The 25598-nt window shown below is 39.8% G+C and overlaps 1 protein-coding gene across 3 annotated transcripts in view; it reads right to left on the bottom strand.

The window, feature by feature from the left end:
* Positions 1-25598, bottom strand: part of PLCB1 (phospholipase C beta 1) — a 797636-nt gene that overhangs the window by 100656 nt on the left and 671382 nt on the right. For all 3 annotated transcript variants that reach the window (XM_055133540.1, XM_055133538.1, XM_055133539.1), the window contains one exon: positions 17413-17593. In XM_055133540.1, the coding sequence (XP_054989515.1) occupies positions 17413-17593 (181 nt within the window). The remainder of the gene's footprint in view (positions 1-17412; positions 17594-25598) is intronic.

Genomic DNA, 25598 nt, shown 5'->3' with positions numbered 1-25598 from the left:
GAAGCAAAATAATCATAGTATCAGCAAAATTTCACCCATAATTTTTTGTTGCTGTTTTTGACTGGAGGGCCACATCTGGCAGGGCTCAGGGCTTATTCCTGTGAAAGAGGATGCCTCAGTTTCCCTTACCGCTGTTTGCAGTTACACTTTCACTGACTTAAATGAACATTTTAGACATTCCTAAAGCTTCAGGAACTCTCTGAGAATGGGTGGTTTATATTTTCCCAAGACCATAAATTCTATCTCAGCTCTTAGGCTTCTATAAGACCCGAAGATAAGGGACAACACCCAGCACACAGTCTAAAGGAGAAACCAAAAGGCCTTAAATAAATCTGACAGCCCCAATATCCTAAATGCAAATACATATAGGGAGATAGACTTAGCAGCACAAAGGCCCTAAATTAGCCAGCCTTGTTTGCCTTGCACTCGGCCGACCCGGGTTTGATTCCTCTGTCTCTCTCGGAGAGCCCAGCAAGCTACCGAGAGTATCCCACCCACACGGCAGAGCCTGGCAAGCTACCCGTGGCTTATTTGATATGCCAAAAAAAACAGTAACAACAAGTCTCACAATGGAGACGTTACTGGTGCCTGCTTGAGCAAATGATGAACAACAGGATGACAGTGCTACAGTGCTTCTGTAAGACAAAGAAAACTCCCTGAATCCTTTGTAACCATCTTGTTACTTGAGGAGTAACACAAAGACCCAGTTTCCCTATAAAAATCCCACAAAAGGAGTCAGACTTATTTACTCCTATACCACATTCCTTCCTCTCTCCTCGACTTTCCAATTAATTCTTTATTTTCTAATTCTGAGTCTGAACATATATGCATTACAGAATATTTTCATTCTTGAAATTATTGAAGAACCCATGCATGAACACAGAGACCTGCATTCACTACTACTGCATCATAAGTGCAGGGATCACTTCTGATGAGAGTCCCGGAGGGAGGCCAGGGATTGAACCCAAGCCAATCACAGGTAAAGCTAGTGCATTTACTGCTGTGTTACCTTTTTTTTTTTTTTTTTTTTTTTTGCTTTTTTGGGTCACACCTGGCGATGCTCAGGGGTTACTCCTGGCTCATACACTCAGGAATTACTCCTGGCGGTGCTCAGGGGATCATATGGGATCCTGACAATCGAACCTGGGTCGGCCGTGTGCAAGGCAAACACCCTACCTGCTGTTCTATTGCTCCAGCCTCTATATTACCTTTCTGACCCTCATGGATAATTTGTACATGCTGGGCATGGGTTTTAAAAGTTTTATAATATCCATATATTTAATTCTAAGATTTTCCTTGTAAAGTTGGTGCTATCGTCTTTGCATTACATATGAAGACAAGTGATTCACCGAGACAGTAGGTGGCAGAGCCAGTTTCAAAACCACACAAACCAGGGTCCATTCTCATGCTGCCTTTAATGACAATTTCAGATTTTTTTTTTTTTAGAAAATCCTTTTCATCTAAAACAATAGAAAGAAGCTCAGGAATTCTCTCATAGCATCTCAATAAAGAACATTCACATGAACTCGAAATGAACATGAAATCTGACATATTCTTCTAGAAAGTGAAATAAATATATAGTAACAAGAGCTTGGGCCAACAGAAAATCAATTAGGTCTATTTTAAAGAGATTGTCAGATCATCATAAAGAAGTTTTGAAATATTATAGCTACATAGTGCTACTTATCAAGCCCTCTAAATGTCTGAGTGCAAAGGCAGTATTTCCTCAAGGTTCGCCCACTCATCTTGCTGAGGGCATATTCTCAGAGCTAGGTGTCCTAGCTTCCTCAGGTGCCCTTTATGCTTTTCCATTCACCCAAAAGATCCCCAATCATAACTACAATATCAGGTCCACGTGTGGAGAAATGCTTTCACATACTGATTCTTGTACCTCTTCCTGCACCTATAGCAGTCACACATTTAAGAGCAGGGACTAGGTATTTTCAAAACCTCCCCTGATGTTTTGGATAATTTTGTGGATTTTTGAGTCCTCCCTCATTCTAAATTCCACTGCTACATCTCCCAGTATCTCTTTTGAATTCTGTTGCATTTGTACATCTGTTTTCATGTTCTCAAGTCTATCATTCACCTGACTCCAAACAATTGCTTATTTTCTAGAGTATGCCTGCACCTGTTCACAGTGAATATTTCTTCTCCCTTCTGCCACATCTTCTGCTATGCAGAGACCCAGTCGACAAAATCACAATCCTTTTAGTCACCCAGCTTTGACTTGGACCCGGATGTGTTTCACCCTCTTTGTCTGTCCCTCAAACCATCTGTATTTGTTCTTCATTTGAACAAGTTCCTCCTGGCTTTGAACCTAGAATCCACATTTTCATCTAAACTATTCAATTTGGCCACATCTGGCAATGCATCGAAGAAGCATCTACTAAATGTCTCACAGTATTCTAGAAACTCTTGCCAGATATCCTGGTTTTCTAGATCTTCAGGTGTAGCCTGAGGACCTACAGCACTTTTTTTTACAAGAATGCAAAAAATTCTCCATAAATACTGAACCAAACAACATTTCCCACCAGCACTGAATGAGAGCTCCTTTTATACTACATCACTGCCCACAAGTGTTATTTCTAGGTGCATATATATATACACATATGTATACACGTATACATATGTGTATATTTACATAATATGTATATATACTATATACATGTATACATATGTGTATATATACATAGTATATATACATGTATACATATGTATATGTGCATATGCATATTTCCACACATATATTTTCACTCATGTAAGGTTATATTTCATTGTTTTAATATGTATTTCCCTTATAACAGGTGGTAATGAACTTTATTGGATTATTTTGTTGTTGATTTTTGTGGGTGATCTATATACCTCAAATATTAACCCTTTAGCTGATATATTTTATGCAAATATTTTCTTCTATTCAGTAGGATGTTATTTAATTTTAGCCCCACCTTTCTTTTTGATTTGACTTAGACTGTATGGAGATTTAGCAAAAATGAAAGACAAAAGTTCCTATATGACTCAGTGATTCCACTTCTCAGTGTCAACCCCCCAAACACAAAACATTTATTTGAAAAGACATACACACACCAAACAACTATGTTTACTGCAACACTTATTACAATAGCCAGGATTTGGAAACAACACAAATTTCCAACAACTGATGAGTGGATGCTGCAGGATGTATCCACAATAGAACACTATATGCCTCAGGAGTGACAGAATCAAGTAATTCACTGCAGGTTGGATGGATCTGGAAATCCTGTAGAATGTTAAACCCAGGGAAATCCTGTGGGATATTAAAACCAGGAAAAGCAAGGAAGAGAGGAAGGAGGATGGTGAAGTGGAGGAGGTAGAAGAAAAGTGGGAATGAAAAAGAAGGGAGAGGAAGAAGGTAGGCAGAGAAAGAAGAGGAAAGGATAGAGAAAGTGACGTTGACTGTTCTCTGAAATTCACTTCTCCAAGGTTTCCCTCCCCTGAGTTTGTTATGTCAAACTTTTCTTTCTTTTTTTTTTCTTTTTGGGTCACACCTGGTGATACACAGGAGTTACTCCTGGCTCTTGTGCTCAGGAATTATTCCTGATAGTGCTCAGGGGACCATATGGGATGCTGGGAATCAAACCCAGGTTGGCCGCATGCAAGGCAAACGCCCTACCTGCTGTGCTATCGCTCCAGCCCCCTATGTCAAACTTTTGTTATATAATTCAATTTTATATTGTTCTCATGTATATTCTTTTTTTTTTAACCTCTTGGGCTTTTTTTTTAAATTTTTATTAGAGAATCACTGTGATGTACAGTTACAAACTTAGGAACTTTTATGTTTGCATTTCACGCATACAGTGATCATTTACCCATCCCTCCACCAGTGCCCATTCACCTCTATCAATGATCCCAGTATCCCTCTCACCACCCCCACCCCATCCCCCACTACTCCACCCTGCCTCTGTGGCAGGGCATTCCCTTTTGTTCTTTCTCCTTTTGGGTGTTGTAGTTTGTAATAGCGATATTGAGTGGCCTTCACGTTCGGTCTATAGTCTACTTTTAGTTCACATCTTCCAAACTGAATGAGTCTTCCCAACATCCTCTACTTGGTGTTCCCTTATCTATCTGAGCTGCCTTTTCCCCAGGCATCTCATGTATATTCTTCTTGTCAAAATATGTCCAACATGGATTTCTGTTGCTTGCAGTAAAGAGAATGAACTAACTGCTTTATCCTCCATTTTACCCACCTCCCTAGAATAATACAAAGGAACCTCTCAGTTTTGGACCCAGGGTTCCTACTGCAAAAGATATCAAAGTGAAACTCACATGATGGATTTTTTTTGCAAATTCATTGAGGTACTTATTACATAACCTAAAAGCATAGTTGATTTTAGATTATTTATTAATAGAGAACCCATTTAATTATGTATTAGCACAAACACATTGAAACAAAGCTCTGTTAAAGTGAGAAATGAAAAAAAATTATTTAGAATTCCTAGGAAATAAACCAACAGAGTATATAATAAACTGAAATGCAGTAAACAACATTTAATTTTAACTTTGAGGATGACTTTCCACCCCAAAGGAATAGACACATTTCAATAATTTTGCTTATTTGCTTAACGCTCATGACAACTCTCCTAGTTAATGTTCCAAACCTTTTAAGGAGTGAAAAAGGAAAGCTCTGGGGAATATAATTTCATGTTTGTTCTCAACTCCATGCTAAATTTCACTTGGTTTAGTCATTTGAGGGCAAGAGAATGGTTTCCATGGAACAGACTAATTATATGACTCTAACTTAAAAGGGATAAAAAAAATGTAAAGAAAAATTGGCACATTTGGAGTCTCTTCTAAAAAGGACCATTTTGGAAAATGGGCCAAGATTCAAGCATAGAACATACACATGGGAGGCACAACTCATTTTCCTTCTCCTTCCACTAATGTCCAGAGAAGATGCTGCTTTTGACAAACTCTCGCCAGAGCGTCACTTTGTGTTGCACTAGAAATCATTTGCTTTTCTTTTACAAAGAACTTAATTTATGATGCTTCTAAACCGTCACGCTCTACAAACCAAATGCATTGCTGACATTTTTAAAAACAAAAGAGATGTTTGTAATAGGGTCCATCCTGGCCATTCAAATTGAAAAAGAGTCATTTATTCACTGCCCAGGGAGTGCTGGACACAGTGCAAGTTCTGATGATCTGGCAGACTGCCCTTCTACCTGGAGGGTACATTTTCTGCCAGCTCTCTTTGCTTTCAGAGGATAAAGCCCGAACTAAGAAGACAATCACCATAATCATACTATATTTGGAATATTTCCCCATACCTCTGTCATAGTTTAAAATTTTTTATATAGCTAAATAGAATTTATAGATGCTAATTTGAAATAAATGTTTAAAGGCTCCTTGGAAACTTGTGCTGTAAAGGGAAGAGTGTGGGCAAAGAAATAAATTTTAAAAATATGACCAAGAAACTATGACTCAATGGCAGTAAGTCTGGTTCACTCACTCTATAATATTTAAGGTTGTTTATTTTCCCCACTTCTTAATTGTGCAAGAGTAAATTTCAGCCCTGTGGCTTTCTGGGAAGTAAAAATGACGCAGTGTAAATACTTTCAGAAATTTGATTTCTGGTAGTCATTCATGAGGCTAAATATTGGATCTATATTCGAACTTAAAAATATCAAGAAATTTGATAAGAGTACTAATTGAGGCACTTTATCAACCTAAGTCAGCATTTCTCAGTGGGGGGCCACATTGCCACAATTGTGTATCTCCCTTGATGCCTCTAGGAAACCATAAGTCTGATCACATAAATGCAGTTGTGTTGGGGGTTGAAGGCATGAGACTAGGGGTCCAACCCATAGTTTAAAGAGTGGGTAAGCAGCAATACCACTCCTGGGAATATATCCCGGAGAGGCAAAAAGGTATAGTAGAGATGACATCTGCATTTCCATGTTCATTGCCGCTCTGTTTACTATAGCCGCAATATGGAAAAAACCAGAGTGCCCGAAAACAGATGATTGGCTAAAGAAACTCTGGTATATTTACACAATGGAATACTACGTAGCTGTCAGAAAACATGAAGTCATGAAATTTGCATATAAGTGGATCAACATGGAAAGTATCATGCTGAGTGAAATGAGTCAGAAAGAAAGAGACAGACATAGAAAGATCGCACTCGTATGTGGAATATAAAGTAGCTGAGAGGTACAAGCTTACAATGTTGTGATTCCTGGCAGACATTTCTCTGAACTTAGTTACTAAAATACTAAAATACAGAAATCCAAAACTATGCTGCTGCTGGTGCAGCCTCTTGACCTCATATCTCTTCATTCTCAGCAATGGAAAACAAGTTACCGAGTGCTTTCTTTTCAGCAGATCAACTTTAGGGGGGAGAAACTCCAAATCAATAATAGTGAATTTTTTGTTTAAATATTGAATGTAATCAAAGTAAAGTGAAAGTAAAGTGAAATTTACCAGTTACACATGCGGGGTGAGGGGCTGGGGAGGTGGGGGAAAGGGGGGAGGTATATCGTGATTCTTGGTGGTGGAATATGTGCACTGGTGAAGGGATGGGTGTTTGAGCATTGTATAGCTGAGACTTTGTCCTGAAAGCTTTGTAACTTTCCACATGGTGAATCAATAAAAGAATTAATAAAAAAAAAAAAGATTGTTATAAAAAAAAAAACATCAGGGGCCGGAGCGATAGCACAGCGGGTAGGGCGTTTGCCTTGCAAAAGGCCAACCCAGGTTCGATCCCCGGCATCCCATATGGTCCCCCAAGCACCGCCAGGAGTAATTCCTGTGTGCAAAGCCAGGAGTAACCCCTGAGCATCGCTGGGTGTGACCCAAAAAGCAAAAAAATAAAAATAAAAATAAAATAAAAAAACAAAAAAAAATAAAGAGTGGGTAAGGAAGAAAACAAGATTGCAAGAGGGCACGTCAGAAAAAGATTGAAAAACACTGGCTTAGATAATGCCTTGGACTGACACCATAGCACACAGCGGGTAGGGTGTTTGCCTTGCACGTGGCCAATCCGGGTTTGATTCCTCTGTCCCTCTCGGAGAGCCCGGCAAGCTACCGAGAGTATCCAGCTCTCGAGGCAGAGCCTGGCAAGCTACCCGTGCGTATTGGATATGCCAAAAACAGTAACAATAAGTCTCTCAATGAGAGACGTTACTGGTGCCTGCTCAAACAAATCGATGAGCAATGGGATGACAGTGACAGTGACTATCATCTCAGTTCTCTGTATCTTGTTTCTTTATCAGTAATATGTAGCTTCAAAAGAACGCAAACTTCCTTTGCTAAATTGTAGGATAATATAGTTTTGTGGTTTAAGTGTGATTTGAAAATTTAATAAGTTTTAAAATATTCTAAAACTAATTATTATCATTGTGTCAAGGAAATATTTATTTTAATAACAAGAGGGCTGTATGTTTAGTTAGACATTTCACATAAAACTGTTTATTATAGCTTTAAGTTAAAATTCAAAATAGGTCAAAAATTTTCATTTATAATGATAAATGCAATAAAGTACTTGCAAGTTATTGTAAACTTGGTGTAATAGCACAGTTGATATAATTGTAAATTTCCTTGATAAGATAAAAGCAAGAAGCTATTACAGATGATCAAATGAACTCAGCTTACTATATCTGACTTAGGCCAACTGAAAATCAAAGCAAAACCAAATGACTAAAATTACAGAAGATGTTAAGGCCATTTAGTTTATAATAAATGAAAATGTAAGAGGATTGCTTACACTCAGATGTGAAATAAGTAGTAATAAAGTCCAAAGTAGGTTTTCAAATAATTAGCAAAAAAGATTTGACTAACAGAGACATGATTTGTCCTGTAGTTTATAATTAAAATAGAGCTATAAATCATAGGTTTAATATTTCAACAGTCCATTTGGAAGTGAGACTCAGAGGAGCTGCTCCTGGGGAGAAATACCATAGCATTGCATGTCAGCTACGTATTTTTTCAACTAATGCAAAATATATCACTTTAGAATCCTTCATTTGCCAGACAAAGCAATGAATCCTGTAATTCCAGGGGGCAAAAACTAAATTATCAGACTTCTGTATTCTATTTTTGGAATTCCCTTTCAGCAGAATCTGTTACCTAAATTGATGCGATTCAAAACTATTATTTTCTTTGCCTTTGGGGATGGCTCTGTTAACTGACATCTTCCCCTTTTTCTTACCTAAATAGTTACCAATTATCATGTAAAATATATTGAGATAAAGATTATTTACACATAAAACAGTAAAGCCAAGGTTGAAATGCTTACTGCTTTAGACTGGAATTCTTAACACTTAAAAAATTTATTTTTATTTATTTTAATTTTTGTGTGTTTTTTGTTTGTTTGTTTGTTTGTTTAGGGGAGGGAGTACACACTGCAATGTTCAGGGTTTAGTCCTGGCTTTGCACTCAGGATCACTCTTGGCAGGATTTTGGAGATCATATGGGATACCTTGGAATACCTTTCTGAACCTTTCAAAATCATAAATGAGAATATATAGCATGAACTGTGGGTCAAAAGAACAGGAGACAGTTCAAATAGAAAAAACAGGAAATAGTGGGTTTCCATAAAAAGGAATCTACATGGCTAATACACACATGAAAATGTGCTCAATTTTTTCCTTAGAATCAGAATAATGGATTCCGAGATAAATATAAAATACTTTGGCCACACTCGGCAGGAGTTAGAACTTAGTTCTGACTCTGTGCTCAGGGATCACTCTTAAAGGGTTTGAAAAAACATATACGGTGCCGAGGATAGAACCCAGGCTGACTGTGTGCAAGGCAAGTGGTTTACCCATTCATTGTACTATTGCTCCTGCCCCAATAAACATAATTTTTATCGATATATATTTCTATAGAAAGCACATATGGTCTGTTTGGATTATCCAGTAAGAATCTGTAAATTTGCAAATTAAGAACATTTTCACAATTCTTTAATTCCTTGTTTCACTACTATCATCTTTTAAAAATTTATTTATTTTGATTCTGCTAAATAAAGCCTTTTTAAACCTTGCTTGAGAATTCAGGTTCTTTTTGAGAGATAAATCATTTGTTTCTCAAGACAAAATGATCATATATTAATGTCAGAACATTGGAGGAAGACAAATAACACCACTATTACTATAGAGGAGACTCTAACATTGCAATCACTTCTCATATATGTCTGTCAGCAGGGTGTCCAATGAAGGGAGAAAATTCAAGGTTATCTCCCAGACGGACTGGGTCAGAGAACATTAATGATATAAATTATTAAAAAATGATGAGATGATAAGCTTCTGTCATTAGCTATAACAGGATGTCAAAAATTGTAACATGCCTGCAACATACATATACATAACACACATACACACACTCAGGCCTATCTATTATTGTGATAATAAAAAATGGGTTCCATTAAAACAATTTGTGCACATATACCAATATTTATTTATTTATTTATTTGCTTTTTGGGTCACACCCAGCGATGCTCAGGGGTTACTCCTGGCTTTGCACTCAGGAATTACTCCTGGCAGTGCTTGGGGGACCATATGGGATGCTGGGGATCGAACCCGGGTCGGCCGCGTGCAAGGCAAACGCCCTACCCGCTGTGCTATCGCTCCGGCCCTACCATTATTATTTATTGTCTGATGAGATGAAGGTTATTTTCATTGAATAGATGAGAAAACTAAAGCTTAGAGTGATCAAATATGGAAACCGTTAGCAAAAAGGAGAGCATTTGAATTCTTTGTTTGGGGCAACAGAAATAGTGCTCATGACTTACGCCTAGCTCCGTTCTTGGGGAAGGCTCAGGGGACAATATATAGTGCCAGGGACAGAAAGGCAAGTGTCTCACCCACTATTCGATCTCTTCAGCTCAGAGCACTTGATTCATGACTTTCATTCATTACTATTATATCCTGATGGTCCATCCCATTTCTAGCTGAGCAGCACTGACCCAGAGCTTTCAGCGTGAAGTACCAATTTGTTTACATGTCTCCTGGCATTGGCATTGAATCTGGCAAGTCAGGTTGATGGATACTAACATTAGTTTGGAACGCAGAAATGATAGCTGGTAGGGCAGTCAGGAGGTTATATTAAAAAAAAAAAAGAGCCCATAGTTTAAAGCATGCCTCATGAGTGTCGGGGGAGGGGGGAGAAGGCAGCTGGAATAGAGAAGGGATCACTAAGAAAATGATGGTTGAAGGGATCAGTTGAGATGGAGATGTGTGCTAAAAGTAGATAAAAGACCAAATGTGATAGCTTCTCAGTATCTGCATTGCAAACCATAATGCTCAAAAGTAGAGAGAGAGTATGGGGGAAATTGTCTGCCAGGGAAGCAGGGGGAGGGTGGGAAAGGGGGGTTATACTGGGCCTATTGGTGGTGGGGAATGTGCACTGGTGGAGGGATAGGTGTTTGAACATCATATGATTGTAACTCAAACATGAAAGCTTGTAACTGTATCTCACAGTGATTCAATTAAAAAAAAAGAGCCACTAAGATTGGACATGTGGGAGACAAAAATATGAGAAAGTGAATGAAAAGTAGAAAGCAAAGCAAATTAAGGCTCTTCGGAGAATAAAGAAAATGATGTTTATAAGTTAAAGTTAAGTGTTTTCCTTGAAGCCACTAAAAAGGAGGAAGAATTAATGGTACCACAATATGACCAATCAATTTAAAATTTAAAATTAAAACTTGACTATCATGGTATAGGCAAAACTCAGAGTCCAGCCACACAGCCGACAAAGAGCAGGTAAAGAGAGCAGATTCCCCAGCCCTCTAGTTTTCTCTGGAATAGGGTCCTTTCCTGAGGCCTACAACCCCTTAAGATATACATGGAGAAATTTCAGGCAGCAGAACTAGAATGGGATCGGCGAGTTCCATCTTGGTTTTTATTCACTCCATCTGAAAGTTACTTTTCCTCCCCCTTTGAATTTCCAGTTTGAATTTTTGAGAGCGAATCCCAGGAGATATTCCCACGGGATGTGATTCCTTGTCAATAATAGCTGTTCACATTTGTCAAGATCTTCACTTGTGCAAATCATCCTGTCCTTCTCATGGTAACCGGAAGGACCTTCAGGTTTAGTTCAAATTCATTTTCAATGGAGATAAGTATTCATATTGAATCCCCTTGAATGTAGAGAAAGTCATTTGACACTTGTAGGAATGTGAAGTTCTGATTTAGCGGGTTTCAAGTGGGGTCTGAGATGCTGCAAGTATAACAACCTTGGCTACACTAAATAGGGCAGTTGGGGCAGAAGCAAAGTGAAGGACAATCACCTGGTGAATGATTCCTTTTATGGTGAAATGGTCTAGTGACATGTGTTTGAAGATTATGAACCTGTGTTCCTAAACCATATAAAGTTCTGTAAACCAGTCATCCTACAATTTGAAAGAAGAGAGTGGAACAGTAAAAGAATGAAGACCCTGAGACTGGTAGAAAAGATTCTTCGAAGCTACAGAGTTCATGAAACATTATAACACATAACACATTTTACCCTCTCCCCCAGCCCAGCCATGACAGCATGAACAGTTACTAACAAATATTCTCTTGGTATTTGTCAGTTAATAGAATTAGAAATATTTTTTCCCACACAAGCCTTTGCATGTTGATTTTCTGGTTTCATTACTATTCATATATCAGCAGTAAAGTTGTTTGCCATACCTCCAGAGCACTGTGCAAATGTGAAGTTTTAAATGAAAAAAAAATAGCGAAGAGACCATTGGCGCCTCTGATCTTTAATCCATTCTGGATCCTTAAACTCTGGGTGTTGGTATGTGAAATGCACAGTCCTTAACAAAAACATAATTATTTTTAATTCCCAAAGCAACTTTGGATATGAAATATCACCTGCTTAATGGTTCTCTTTATCCAAATACTTTTCTTTTACCTGGGGCCTACTTGCTTTTTAATTATACTTACATTTGTCTAATTTAGCCTGAGAGGAATGTTCATAATTCAGAACCACAACCAAAGATAGAGATAATACTTTTGGGGGCCTTTCCATCAAAAGATTTCCTGGCAGAGTAATTTTTGGTTATTACAAATGGCATTAATAAAAGTTAATAGAAATACTCCAGTTGCGTATATGTAGCATAAACTTTGCATACTCTCAAACAGCCCTAAAATTAACTGCAGTTTCTAAATCCAAGATACTTGTGCGTTAGCCTTCTCAAGAAAGGAATGTTTAAAGACATTGGGTCTTTACCTGAAAGTCAAATCCACAGAGTTGGAAACAAAACTGGAACAAAAACTGGAATTTGAATGTGTTTAACTGCATGAGATGTGAACTATAATTGTTGAAGGGAGGGGCAGAGAATCACAGGCAGTGAAATGAGAACTTGATTATGTATGGTGTTTGTGGATCTATGTGATGTTATTCTGATAACCAGGGCTTGATCTTTATAGCGGTTATAAAGCAGGAATTTGGGGCTGGAGCGATAGCACAGCGGGTAGTGTGTTTGCCTTGCATGTGGCTGACCCGGGTTCTATTCCCAGCATCCCATATGGTCCCCTGAGCACTGCCAGGAGTAATTCCTGAGTGCATGAGCCAGGAGTAACCCCTGTGCATCGCCGGGTGTGACACAAAAAGGAAAAAAAAAAGCAGGAATTCTCCAGTTAGAGGACCAATAAATAGCACCCATTCTCTGGTTGTGAAATTTCTCTGTAAGTTGTTTTTGAATCTGAAGGTGGCTGACAAGCACAGAGTGCCATGAAGGTTTTGGCATAGGGATTGGATCGGACCATTCCCACATGTAGCTTAACTGTCTGATTCTATGCCAAGTCCTATATTTATTCTAATATTATCTTCTGGATGCCTGAGGAAAATTAGATAGCAGTGGCTGTAGTGAGGACTCCAAACCTGTCTCTTTCTTTCTTTAAAATTACCTTGTGGGCTGGAGAGATAGAACAGAGGGTAGAGCACTTGCCTTGCTTGCAGCTAGCCTGGTTTTGACTCCTGGCACTGTGTACAGTCTCCTGAGCACCTTGAGTAGTGATCCTTGAGTACAAAATCAGGAGGAATCCCTGATTATGACTAGGTATGGCCCAAAAACCCATAAAAATTTTTCATTTTATTTTTTTGGGGGGTTGAGGAGTTTCCTCCTTGCATTAAACTGTCCCCTGCCTAACTAGTCTTTTACTCTCTGAATCTTATTTCAGGGCCCAGAGAGATAGCACACTTGCCTTTTAGGCACTTGCCTTGCATGGGGCTAATTTCAGTTCAATCTTCAGCACCACATGGTTCCCTGAGCATAGCTGGGAGCAACCCTATGAGCACCTCTCCTGAGACTCTGTCAAAGCTTATTTCAGCAGTTCACAGCCAAGGTAGTATCAGCTTTCTCGACTTAAGCCTCAGTTGCCCTTAGTTCCTAGCACCCCAAAAGCAGGGTCCTGACGAGGGACTGGACGGACCCAGGGCAAGCAGTGAGTTATGTGCTACCCTGGCATCGAGATGGGCCTGGCCAAAGTGCCTAATGCTTAACTATAAGTTAAGAGCTTGGTCATGGACAAATGCTGTCATGATCCAAAAGTAACAATGAGACTAGGACCCTGCTAGGGAAAGACTAATCTGACCTGAGCACTGTAGTCTGAGATCAAGATGGCTCCAGAAGAGCAATTCTATAAGCTTAATGCATCTCTTACTGTGTCCATACAAGATGATTAATATTATGAATGCGTATATGTTTGCTGGACTAGGAGAGGAGAAACACACTCATGGAACTCCACCCTTGGGTGGATCCTCCTGCTGAAAGAGAATCAGTCCTAGAAGCAGCATCCCCTGAGGGAAAGAATTTTAACCTATTGATTGTGACCACACCTATGTGTAAGCCCCAACCCCCTCACACTGGGGGGATTTAACTAGGCTGTGGGGAGAGACTGAGAGCTGGGAGAGAAGCAGAGGGAGAGACGGGAGTGAATGGAATGAATAGGCGGCAACTGATCAATCAGCTGGCGTGGCCCTCGTTTTCCTCCTCTGTCTGCCCCATGGCCCGGGCTGCTTGGACTGGGCGAGCAGCCCAGGACCGACCCCTTAGAAAACCCGGGCGTGGTCGACAACCCCTGGCAGGTGTTTTTTACAGCTGGTGTTTCTGGGGCGGGCACGAACTACCAACTAAAGGTAAGAACAGTGTTCAGTGCACCCCCACTCTAGAAATTGAGTTGGAGAACAGGATTTTTTTAGTGTGCTGGGAGTTAGAATCCTAGGAGCAATCCCACACTAAGATGGGGCAGATTCTGGGCCTTCCCATGATCTTTCATAGTTTTTCAAGCCAGAATGAACAGGCCAAGTCATTTATGGATTTGATCGAGCGTCTCTCCTGCAGAACAGGAGACCTGGAACTCTGCATTTCCAGAGACCAGCTCTGGTCCTGCTTTAAGGTAGTTTATGAGGTTAACCCATGGTTCCCAGATGAAGGAACTCTAGAAACCAAGATTTGGAAAAAAGTTAAGAAAAATGTCTATGGGGCATCTAAGGAAGGGACTAAGATCCCCATGGAATTTTGGACTACATGGGAGATTGTCAATTCTATTCTGTTTTGGAAAAGTACAACTGAGGAGGAGGAGAATATTAGGGATAATACGGCCTCAACTCTTCCCATACCTAAGTCTCTCAAAAGGGTTTTCATAGTAAAAGTATTTCTCAGGCTGATGAATATAGCTCTACTTCCAGTGCATCAGAGGAAAGTGATGCGGATTATGAGTCTGCTGCTACTTCCTCAGATTCTGAGTCTGACAGTGACTCAGCCAAGAGGCCTCCAGACCACTCGGGACATGCTCCCAATCGCCCAGTCCAGGCAGAGAAGCAGCAGCCTCCATCTTATCACAGGTTAAGAATGGATTCTCTCCATCGTTTCAAAAAGACCTGTGTCTCGTACGGGCCTACATCTCCATACTGTAGGGAGTATCTTACAGACTGGAGTAAAAAGGACTACTGGGTACTTTAGGATTTTCACATGGTCGCTAAAACATGCTTAAGCCCTTCTTGGAGTGGAGAATGTGGCTCAGTGATGAGGACAAGGCAAAGCTTCAAGCCCTAGGCCATGCTGGATGAAAATTTTCAGGGATTAAATTGATTTATGAGATGTCAGTAGGTGAAGGGAAATGGTGCAACCCAAAAAAGGCAAGTCACCTTAGCTCGTGCTGTTTTTACTCACGTCCGTGATGCAGCCATGCGTGCATGGGAGAAGATTGATGCAAACGCAGAATTTAAGGGAAGTTTTACAAAGATTGTCCAGAGGACCTCAGAACCTTATGCAGATTTCATAGGAAGGTTGATGGAAGCCATTGAAAGGCAGGTTAGGGTAAAGAAATTTGGGAGCACCTTGATGTGGGTGACCAGGATAAACCTAAGGTCCTTGTGGAAAGGGGGAAAGGACAAAGCAATGTCATCCTATAGTAGCACATCAAAAATCAGGTGGCGTTTGTAAAAATGAACCATTTTGCATCACATGTAGGGATTGAGCAGTGTGTCTTTGGGATCAGAACTCTCAGCATCTTCAGTCCTCTCACAGGGCAAAATTCTAAATTTGGAAGAGGATCATATTTTTCTTGTTTTAATGAGCACTCCAGGTGATTCTGATGTATAATTCAGTTGAGGATAACTGGCCCAGTGGAATCTGATTTTTATATGACCTCATGTGATCTTGACTGACTGCTTATTAACACTTTGTCATTGGGAAACTGATACCAGAAAAATGGTCTAACACAAAGGCATCCATTATATAGTTTTTCCAGAACCATCTACTGATTGTCAACATGCAAGCAGAAACAGCTTCAGAATTTTCTCACATGGACAGTCCTCTCAGAAACAAAACTAAATAAAACAAAACAAAAGAAAAACAGACACACCTTTTAGAACCTATTTCCCCTGGGTATACAGTATTAAGTTTGTCCGTTTGTTTTGTTTTTAACATAAACTTATTCTCAAGGTTACTTTACTGCTGATTCATTTAATTTGTCACCATTTGTTATGATCCTGTGGTTTGTCAAGGCAGAAACACCAATGGAGAGAATGTCACAAGTCAGAAGAAGGCATCCTGGAGTCCAACGCTGATATTAATGGCGATGCTGGCATTTTCTTTCAAAGGAAGCCTTGGGAATTGGGTGGAAAAATTCCACATTGGCCATTCAGACCTTGACTTTTAAAAATGTGAGATCAGTAACTGCATATATTTTTGTTTATTTCTTGAAAATCCCCAGGATATTAAAGAAGTGAAAATTTATTTGCAGTCTGTTCTTACTTTTCTTTTTTTTATAAAAAAAAATAGGTGTTTTCTAATTACCCAGCAATTCCAAACATCTCAAAAATGGTTTTAACGCAAAAACAAGTTATGAGAGTAAAAGCAATGAAACACAGTATGTACTTGGTACAGAAGTTGGATTAGAAATAAAAATGTTGAATAACAGTGACAAATGGTGCATGTGGTAGATGGTGCTGGACTGATAGCAGAGCAGATAGGGCATCTGCCTTGCACTCGGCCAACCTGGGTTCGATTCCCAGCTTCCCATATGGTCCTCTGATCACCGCCAGGAGTAATTTCTGAGTGCAGAGCCAGGAGTAACCCCTGTGCATCGCTGGGTGTGACCCAAAAAGAAAATAAAATGGTGTATGTAGTATATACAGAAGCAATACAAGGGACTGGGCAGTATCAAATATGGCAAAACTCTTGTCCCTGGATTGCAGAACTGGCAGTAACAAACACGGAATGGGGAAGTCGGTGGCGGGAAAATCTGAGGTGGCCTGGAAATAAAAGGGATTGAGGATCTTGGTCACTTTGGTGGTGGGGAAGTAAAATTACTATGTAAAGCAAAATCAGACATACAATTTGTAAACATGTGACCTAAGCTATAATTAAATTCAAAAATTAAAGAATAAAGTGTTTTAAAAAGTAGCTAGAATAATGGATCTTATGAAATGATACTATGGTGGAGAATATGTGACCTAGTCAACTCTCAATTCTAAAAATGACTTGTTTCTTTAAAAAAAACCTGAGTATAGGGAGCTGGAGCAATAGCACAGTGGGTAGGGGGTTTGCCTTACACGCGGCCAACCCAGGTTCAAATCCCAGCATCCCATATAGTCCCCTGAGCACCACCAAGGGGTAATTCCTGAGTGAAGAACCAAGAGTAGTAACCCTTGTGCATTGCCGGGTGTGACCCAAAAAGAAAAAAAAAAAAAACCTGAGTATAGAGTTTCATTTCTGCTTTAAGTTCAGTGCTTGGTAAATCAGCACCATAATAGAGATATGAAAATATGCATCTCACATCTCTTTATAACCTTGCTTCACAGTAACAACATTGCATTTAAAAAGTATCAGCCAGAGCTGCCTCTGTCTCCCTTTAGGTTATCCAACATCATAAAAAAAATTTTTTTTATTAGTAAAAGAGTTCAAACTCTGTGAACATAAATCATGCTTTTTGGTCTTACCAGCTTAATATGTTCTCGCTTCTGGTATTTTTCACTATAATATTGTTCTTGCCGAAGATTAAGCAGCTGCTGCTGTTGTTTGTCCTTCAAATCTATTAACTTTTGGGTCATTTCAGCATCCAGGGCAGCAAGATCTTGCTCAATTGTTGATGAGCCATGGTCGGGACTGCTGGGTTCTGATCTGCAGAGACACAGAGTTTGGTTCATAAAACATGCAGGTCACAGCAAGGTGGACAGAAGGTTGTTCGCCAGAGTTCCTGTCAGAGAGAGCGCTGAGTTCGGAAAGAAACTCCTGACAATCCACTTAAGGGAGAGTTTGATGCTGTCGCAGATTCTCCAGACATAAAGAATGGATTGTGTTGTTCTAGAAAGAGGTTGAGGAAGAAAGGAGAGCTAGAGATGGCAAGAAAAAATAGTCCCTCTTTGGGGAGAACCAAAATACAGGATTTTGTTGATTTATTTTTATTTTTTTGGCTACACCTAGTGGTTCTCATGAGCTGTTTCTACCTTTGTGCTCAGGGATTACTTGAATAAGTAATCAAGGGCCATGTGGTACCAGTGACCCAAAATGAGACTGCCTCATACAATGCATGTATTAACATTTTGAACTATCTCTCTGGACCCTAATAATTTTTTAAAAGGTTTTCATGTATTTCATTTAACATGTGGCGTGCATAGTATAATTTCTAGATATCTTTCTCCTGTAAGAGGTTCAGTGAACTTAATGTTGATTGAGTCTGGGCAGGAGAGTAGGCAGAGTCCTGCATTTTGTGTCTGGGGTGTTAGGAAGTGAAAATAGAAAACCAGTGCAGCTGTACATGCAGACAGCACATTGTATGACATTTCTATTTCTTGATTATTTCGAGTGTAGGAATATGATATTAATACAGATCTTCTTCATCTCTCCAGGGGGGGAAATTCCCAATAAACCCATTGTAAGCTGAAAACAGTCATGAGCTAGAGATGTGCTTAATACACATAGCCTACCAAATATCACAGTGTAGGCTAAGCTGCCTTAAATCTTCTCAGAACACTTAGATTAGCCTACAGTTAAGCGAAAGCATGAAACACAAAGCCAATTGTGCGTGTCTGTGTGTGTGTGTGTGTGTGTGTGTGTGTGTGTTGACTGTCTCAGGCTACTATTTAGAACTGCACTGAAGGTGAAAAAGTCTGCTGATGATGACAGTTTCCTGTTGGACTTATGGTTTGATGAGACTGGGTTCTGATGCCATTTCCAGTACCAGGAGAGAACAGTATACAGCTTATTACAAGCCTGGGAATCTGTCATAATTCAAACTAGGTGTCTACTGATTTTTATCATATTTGTGACATCATAAAATCTGAAAAAAATGTAAGTAACGGTAGGGGGGTAACAAGTGAAGGCCTGATTTTCTCATTTATCTGCAGTAAAAAAATAAGCTAACCACATATAATATTAATTACATCACATTCTACCTCCATGTTTCTCAACATGTAGGAATTTCTTAGAATCTGCTGGCACTAATTTCTGCTGCCTGGTTTTTTAATTAGGACAGTGGCCACAGCACCAAATGGAGGGGCAGTTGGTTGAAGCTGATATTTAGATCCAAATAGCATTTGTAGCACTGTAGCCCCATTGTTCATCAATTTGCTTGAGTGGGCACCAGTAACGTCTCCATTGTGAGACTTGTTGTTGCTGATTTTGGCATATTGAATATGCCACAGGTAACTTGCCAGGCTCTGTCGTGTGGGCGGGATACTCTCGGTAGCCTGCCGGGCTCTCCGAGAGGGGAAAAAGGAATCGAACCCGGGTCGGCTGTATGCAAGACAACTGCCCTACCCACTGTGCTATCTCACCAGGAAAGCAAAATATTCTATGATTTTTTTGTACTTTATGCAGTGCCAAATATCCATAATCTACTCCCAAGGCTCAATTCTAGTACAGCAGAGTTGCACTGGCGGCACTGTAATGGCCTTCCTTCTGGAATGAATGTGACTATCTTTTATCATCATCAGAACAGAGCAGCAGGAGGGAGTGATCACCATTTCCGCATGAACAAGAGATATCTTCGCTGGCGCTGTAGCAGGCTATCAGCATAGTTAAGACATAAGTATGTTTCTTTAATCAACCACGCCCACCAAGGCAAGAGGTAACAGGTAGTGTATCTGAGTATTCCCCAGCACTGGCCTTCTTTGTGTCTGGATGTGACAATTCAGCACCAGTGAGGGCCATCATGAAGGTCATGAACACTGAACATCATGACTAACAAAATAGTCCAAGGGGCCTGAAGTCCACTTATTGCACAGATGTGAGTTCAAGATTTTAATGTGTGTCCAGAGGAATGAATGAATGGATGGTCATAAGAAGATGAATAGTCATAATAAGATGGATGGTCCTGAGATCTCCCTGGTCTTGTCTCTTGAGGAAAGGTTTTTTCTGGTATACCTTTCAGTGCTTAGGAATTTTGTTTATTGAGGGAAAGCATAACAAAATAAGCAAGCTAACAATGTTTCTGCCTCTTACCTAAAAAAAAAGGTGGAAAAAAAAGGTGGAAGACATCATTTCTGTTTTTTATTATTTCTAATGTTGCCTGAATAAGTACCAGGAGATGTATTTCTTTTTTTTTTTTTTTTTTTTTTTTTGTAATTTAATGTCAGGAACATGTTTGTTTCTCTTGGAAAAGAAGAAAGTATTATTAAATTAGATAAAGGGAATTATCTGGGCCATTCTCCCTTTTCTCAGAAACAGAGAGATGAATTCAGTGTTCTAGGACAGAAATTACATTAAATGATTGATGGTATCCATCAATTATGTGAACCTCATATTTGATATTTTCCTGCATATCTGAGTTAAATTTTTTAGAAGATACCTTAAACAGTAAAAGTAAGTTAATTAAATAAGCTTATTAATGCATTTTTGAAGCCCATACCAAGTATTTAATTTCAACATACAACTACTGTTAAATCAATACAAGCTCCAAAGAAACACATGCTATCTTACAGATTTTACTTTTTCAAAATGAATTTGGACAAATTTGGTATGTATTTTATATTTACAGCACATTTCAATGCTGATGAACCCCACTTTGAAGACTCATTAGTTCATTAGCTCTGTGTGGTTTGTGTGCTCTTTTCTATTTTTTCTTTTTTCTTTTTTTTTTTTATTAAATCACCATGTGAAAATTTACAAAGCTTTCAGGCTTAAGTCTCAGTCATACAATGATTAAAATACCCATCCCTTCACCAGTGCACATGTTCCACCACCCAGAACCCCAGTATACCCCCATCCAACCCCTCCCTCCCACCCCGCCCCCCTGCCTATGTGACTGATGATTTTCACTTTACTTTCTCTTTGCTTTGATTACATCAATATTTCAACAGAAAACTCACTATTATTATTTGGAATTTTCCTCCAACAATCAGACTTGCCGAAATCATTTGATAATTTGTTTTACATTGCTGAGAATGAAGAACATATGAGGTTTTGTATTTCTGGTATTTTAGTAATTAAGTCCAGAGAGATTTCTGCCAGAAATCATCGCATCATTGCAAGCTGGTACCTCTGTTTAGTGGGTCTTATAAGATGACGGTTGCCTCGCTGCCGCCAGGAAAAGCAAAGGCCGAGAGAGAAAAACCTTTCCCCTCCCGGGGCGGCATGGGGCTGTAGCTTAGTTCACAGTCTAGAGGCATTTCTGCAAGAAGATGCTGGGTGCTGAAAGTGGTTAGTTGGCCTCCGGAATCATGGGCATTCGGGAACAAGTTGGGGGGCCCCGCTTGTGTGCTGTTTTCAATACAAAGTTTAGAATAACTGGCAGTCTCACTGTGTTGTTTTTAATTTGTAGGATTTTTACAAGTTACCTTGATACTGGAAGCTTACAGAATATGACTTGTAAGTAAATAAAGAAACGAACAGCAGGCCAGAGAGTACAGTTGACGCACGTTCAATCTCCAGCACCACATATGGTTCCCCCAAGCCCTACCAGGAGGGATCTCTGAGCACAAAGACAGGAGTTAGCTTTTAGCACCACAAAGTATAGCTCCTAAACAAATACAAATAAAATAAATCAATAAAGAGTGACATGCAAATGATCATGAAAAAGAAATTTGTGAAGAGTTGAAGACCTAGTTTTGTCTGAACTGTTTGTGTAGGTGTGGGTAGATATGAATGACTTCACCTTTCAGCTTCTTCAGTGAAAACCTGTCAAAAGTTTGCCAAGATGGCTGATAAAGTTGCTGTAGCTCTAAGAAAAAAAATGATTTTGTTTCTATTAAAAACCCAGGAGGTAGGTGTTTACTGTGCTTTCAAATTCAGTCAATATCATAATATAGATAATGAACAAAAGGATCTTACCTCTCTCATCTGGCATTAAAATTAGATCACTGTTTAAGAAAACAAAAGGAAGAACATAATACAACTTGTCTGACTCCTAATGCACTGGCAGGGAGTTGACATGCTCACAGAGTTTTTAGTTGTTTATAAAAAAAAAATTCAGTTAGGGACTTAGATTTTACTTTCAGTTATACTTATTATATGCCATATCCTCCCCCCCAAAAAACTGTTAAATGATAAAAGTGATTGTTAGATTTCTAAAATAGTTCTGGACAATTTTCATAGTTAGCTCCACATAATTTTCTAGAGCTGAGAACATCTTTGGATTATATTTGATCATATTTGGTTCATTTTATAGCTGGCCTTGGAGAATTAAGAATAACTGGTATTGAGTAAGGCACTGTGTTATAGAAAATCATAGAGAATGATGATTTAACATGATGTAAAGATTTTTCTCACCTCCAAGATATTCTATTTATTTAGTTCTCTTTTGGGATCAGTGATTGCAGTGCTCAAGCATCTGACCCAGAATATTTCATTCTAGTATTAAATACTCATGGAAACTAAACTAAAAGATACTTTTAAAAATTATAAATCTACCAAAGAAAAAAATTTTAGTACTACTAATTTTATTTTTAAAATAGAGTATGTCAATGTTTGTAAATTCTTAGAATGCTTAGAACCACAAAATGCTTTGTTAGTGCTTATTAAATAACTAAAATTAAAAATTGCAAACAACTAATGACTGTGACTCCCTGTGATGATAGCTCTCATGTTATAAACTCCTGTTTTGGGCCAACAGCCTCACTGACCTTTGAGTTCTTATTTATTCAATATGGGTGTTTGCAGTTATCGCGAAACTGCGTGCACCCGGAAACATGGAGATAATTCCTTGGTCTAGGGTAATGGCTGCTCCAAGACTCATGTGAGCAGCATGGCTTAGACAAAGTCATCCACAGGGGCCATAGACTCATAGTCATATGACAAAATTTAATAGGAAAGACAATGGTTAAGTAGAGGCCAAAGGAAGTACCTATGTGCATTAAGGAACAGGTGGTGGAGGGAGAAAGGGCATTGTTATGCTCTTTGTTTTTTCTTTTTGGGTCATACCCGGCGATGCACAGGGGTTACTCCTGGCTCTTCACTCAGGAATTGTTCCTGGCAGTGCTCATGGAACCATATGGGATGCTGGGAATCGAACCCGGGTCGACTGCGTGCAAGGCAAACGCTCTACCCGCTGTGCTATCACTCCAGCCCCAAAGGGCATTGTTATGACTAGGAGGAAGCTGCTGGGGCTCTGTCCTTGAGGCTCCAAGGCAAAGGCAAGGCTGAGATGTTGCTGATGCCCAAAGATGTCTGCTTCCCATGTCTTAAGATATGGCCGCCATCAATAATGAGGCTAATTAATCTATGTTATTCTTTGAAAATGTCAGATGCCCCAGAAACAGCCTGGTTCCCCAAGAAGTTGCAACCTGGGGAGTTCCACACAGGCCCTGCAACCTCTAGGACCTGTGTGGTCAAGTGACTGTGCCAGGAAGAACTCCAACAGGTGTACCTACACCACAGTGTTGCTGTAGGAAATCCATAGACTCATCAGCACACAGATGCTTAGCACATGTACAGGACTGAATGATGTCTTTCCAAGTCCTTTCTGGACCCTCCACCTGTGACCTACTTGGAATTAGAGTGATTGTAAACAAAATTAATTGAGATGAGGTCATAGTGGATATAGGTGGAACATAATTAAATAATCTGTGTCCTTATAAAAAAAAACTTGGGGGCCAGAGAAATAGGACAGCAGGTAGGGTATTTGCCTTGCATGTGGCTGATCCAGGTTAGCTCCTCAGCATCCCATATGGTCCTCTGAGCACTGCCAGGAGTTATTTCTGAATAGACAGCCAGGAATAGCCTCTGGCATAGAGCCCAAAAACTAAAAAAAAAAAAAAAGAGAGAGAGAGAGAGATGAAAAAATTTGAATAAAGTGACACCTATACAAAGAAAGGGCAGGGGGCCCAGGGGGCTAGGGAAGCAGATAATGCAGTGATGTGTTTATAGGCCAAGGAAAACTAAGAATTGGTGTTAGCACTCCACAGAAGCAAGAAAAAGCATAGCACAAATTCTGTGTTCTTCCTCTTAGACAGAGTGAGACCTTGCTGACATTTAAATTTTAGACTCCTAAGCTCTAGATTATGAGAAAGTCTCAACTGTTTTAAGCTTTCTAATTTTCTGTATTGTTGTATAATAGCCTAGAAAACCATTTCAGCCCCTAGAGTGGGTGCACACTCATTCAATAAATAGTGGCTATTCCAGGAGAGGGAAGAGACCCTCGCTTAGGAAAAAGAGGAGGGAACTCAGTGCGGTCAGGGACACCTCATGATCATCAAATTTAGAGCTAAACCTTAGCTAGTGAGCCACATGTAGTGTTCAGAGAGCAGGTGTTATTCTGACATCCACACATGAATCAGCAAACAAAAAGCCAAGATTCTAACACTTGGCAGCTGGCTCTGTTGAGGTTAGAAGCAGGGCCTGCGATTTTCAATGAGAGGATCTGCAACTCAGGAAGTGCCTATAGTCCCAAGAATTCTAGCTGACCTGCCTCATCAGGGTGAGACCCTAAGTGATGGTGCAGGCTCCTATGGGGGGCACTGGGAGGTGAGACTGAGATGGCCGACAGGCTTTGGACTAGAGAAGATCTTGATGCCCCCTACAGCTTCATGGGAAATCTGAAATATCTAGGACCAATGATAATGGGTATCAGCCTCATTGGGGAACTTGTTAGGAATTTATTTCTAACATTTATGACCTTATGAGTCTAAAGTCCCACGGTACATCTTCGAATTGTGAAAAGGATGTGATCGCGCGCTCTATGTTCTTAGCAGCTCTCCACACCTCTTGTCTGATTGTTCAAGATTGAGAAGCACTAGTCTCATCTAGACAATAGTGTCTCACACACAGCTTCAGCCTGCAGTGGCAGCGTCTGCTCCATTCTCCGATGGAATGTCTGAGCAGCCCAGGCCACGGCAGCAGGGGTCTTCTCTCTCCTGTGGCTGATCTCTTATTAGATTTGACCTTGAATATAAGTTAAGGATGCATCTTCTTCTCTTCATTTCTTTGTCAGTCATTTTACACCCAGCCAGTACCATCACTCAGCTAGACTCATGATTCTGTCTCCATGCGTCCCCTCTGGTTGCTACATCCTTCTCACTCAGGGTTTGGGGTCATGGGCCAGCAGCTTCCATAATGATCTGTTACAGTCCAAGACCCACTGTATAATCCACCTCATGCACTTGCTGAATCAGAAACAAAGACTAGGGCCAGAAAGATAGTACAGTGGGTACTGACCTGCATATAGCCAATCCAGGTTTCATACCCAGCACCATATGATTCACTAGCCCTGCAAGGAGTGATCCCTGAGTACAGTTAGGAGTAAGCCCTGAGTGTAGCTGGTATGTCCCCAAACCCTCCTGATGTCAGAGAAAGAGAGAGAGACACAGAGACAGAGACAGAGAGAGACAGAGAGAGGCAGAAGAACAGACAGACCAATACACAGACTAATGAGATCTGGTGACATCTATCAATCAAAACACATTTTAAGGACACAATTTCCTCCCAGCATATTCCTTCTCATTTTGTGAGATTAATAAGACTGAGAGTTCCATCCAATATTTTGGTCTTTAGTGGCTTGCTAAAGCCCTTAAATTCTGTACTGCTTGTCCTTTGCACTTCAAATCTAAACAACTCATTGAGAACTCATTGATACAATCCCTCCATTTACTTCTCTGACCGTATCTTGTTTCATTTTACATATGGTTTGCTATTTCTCACTTACTTTACAAATTTTTGTTCTTGGATTTTTTTGTTGTTTTTGCCTCAAGGC

This window comes from Sorex araneus, chromosome 3 (assembly GCF_027595985.1).
Source record: "Sorex araneus isolate mSorAra2 chromosome 3, mSorAra2.pri, whole genome shotgun sequence".
In the NCBI taxonomy this organism is placed as follows: domain Eukaryota; kingdom Metazoa; phylum Chordata; class Mammalia; order Eulipotyphla; family Soricidae; genus Sorex; species Sorex araneus.
The sequence above is the reverse complement of the archived record's forward strand: the minus strand, read 5'-3'. Positions and strand labels throughout refer to the sequence as shown.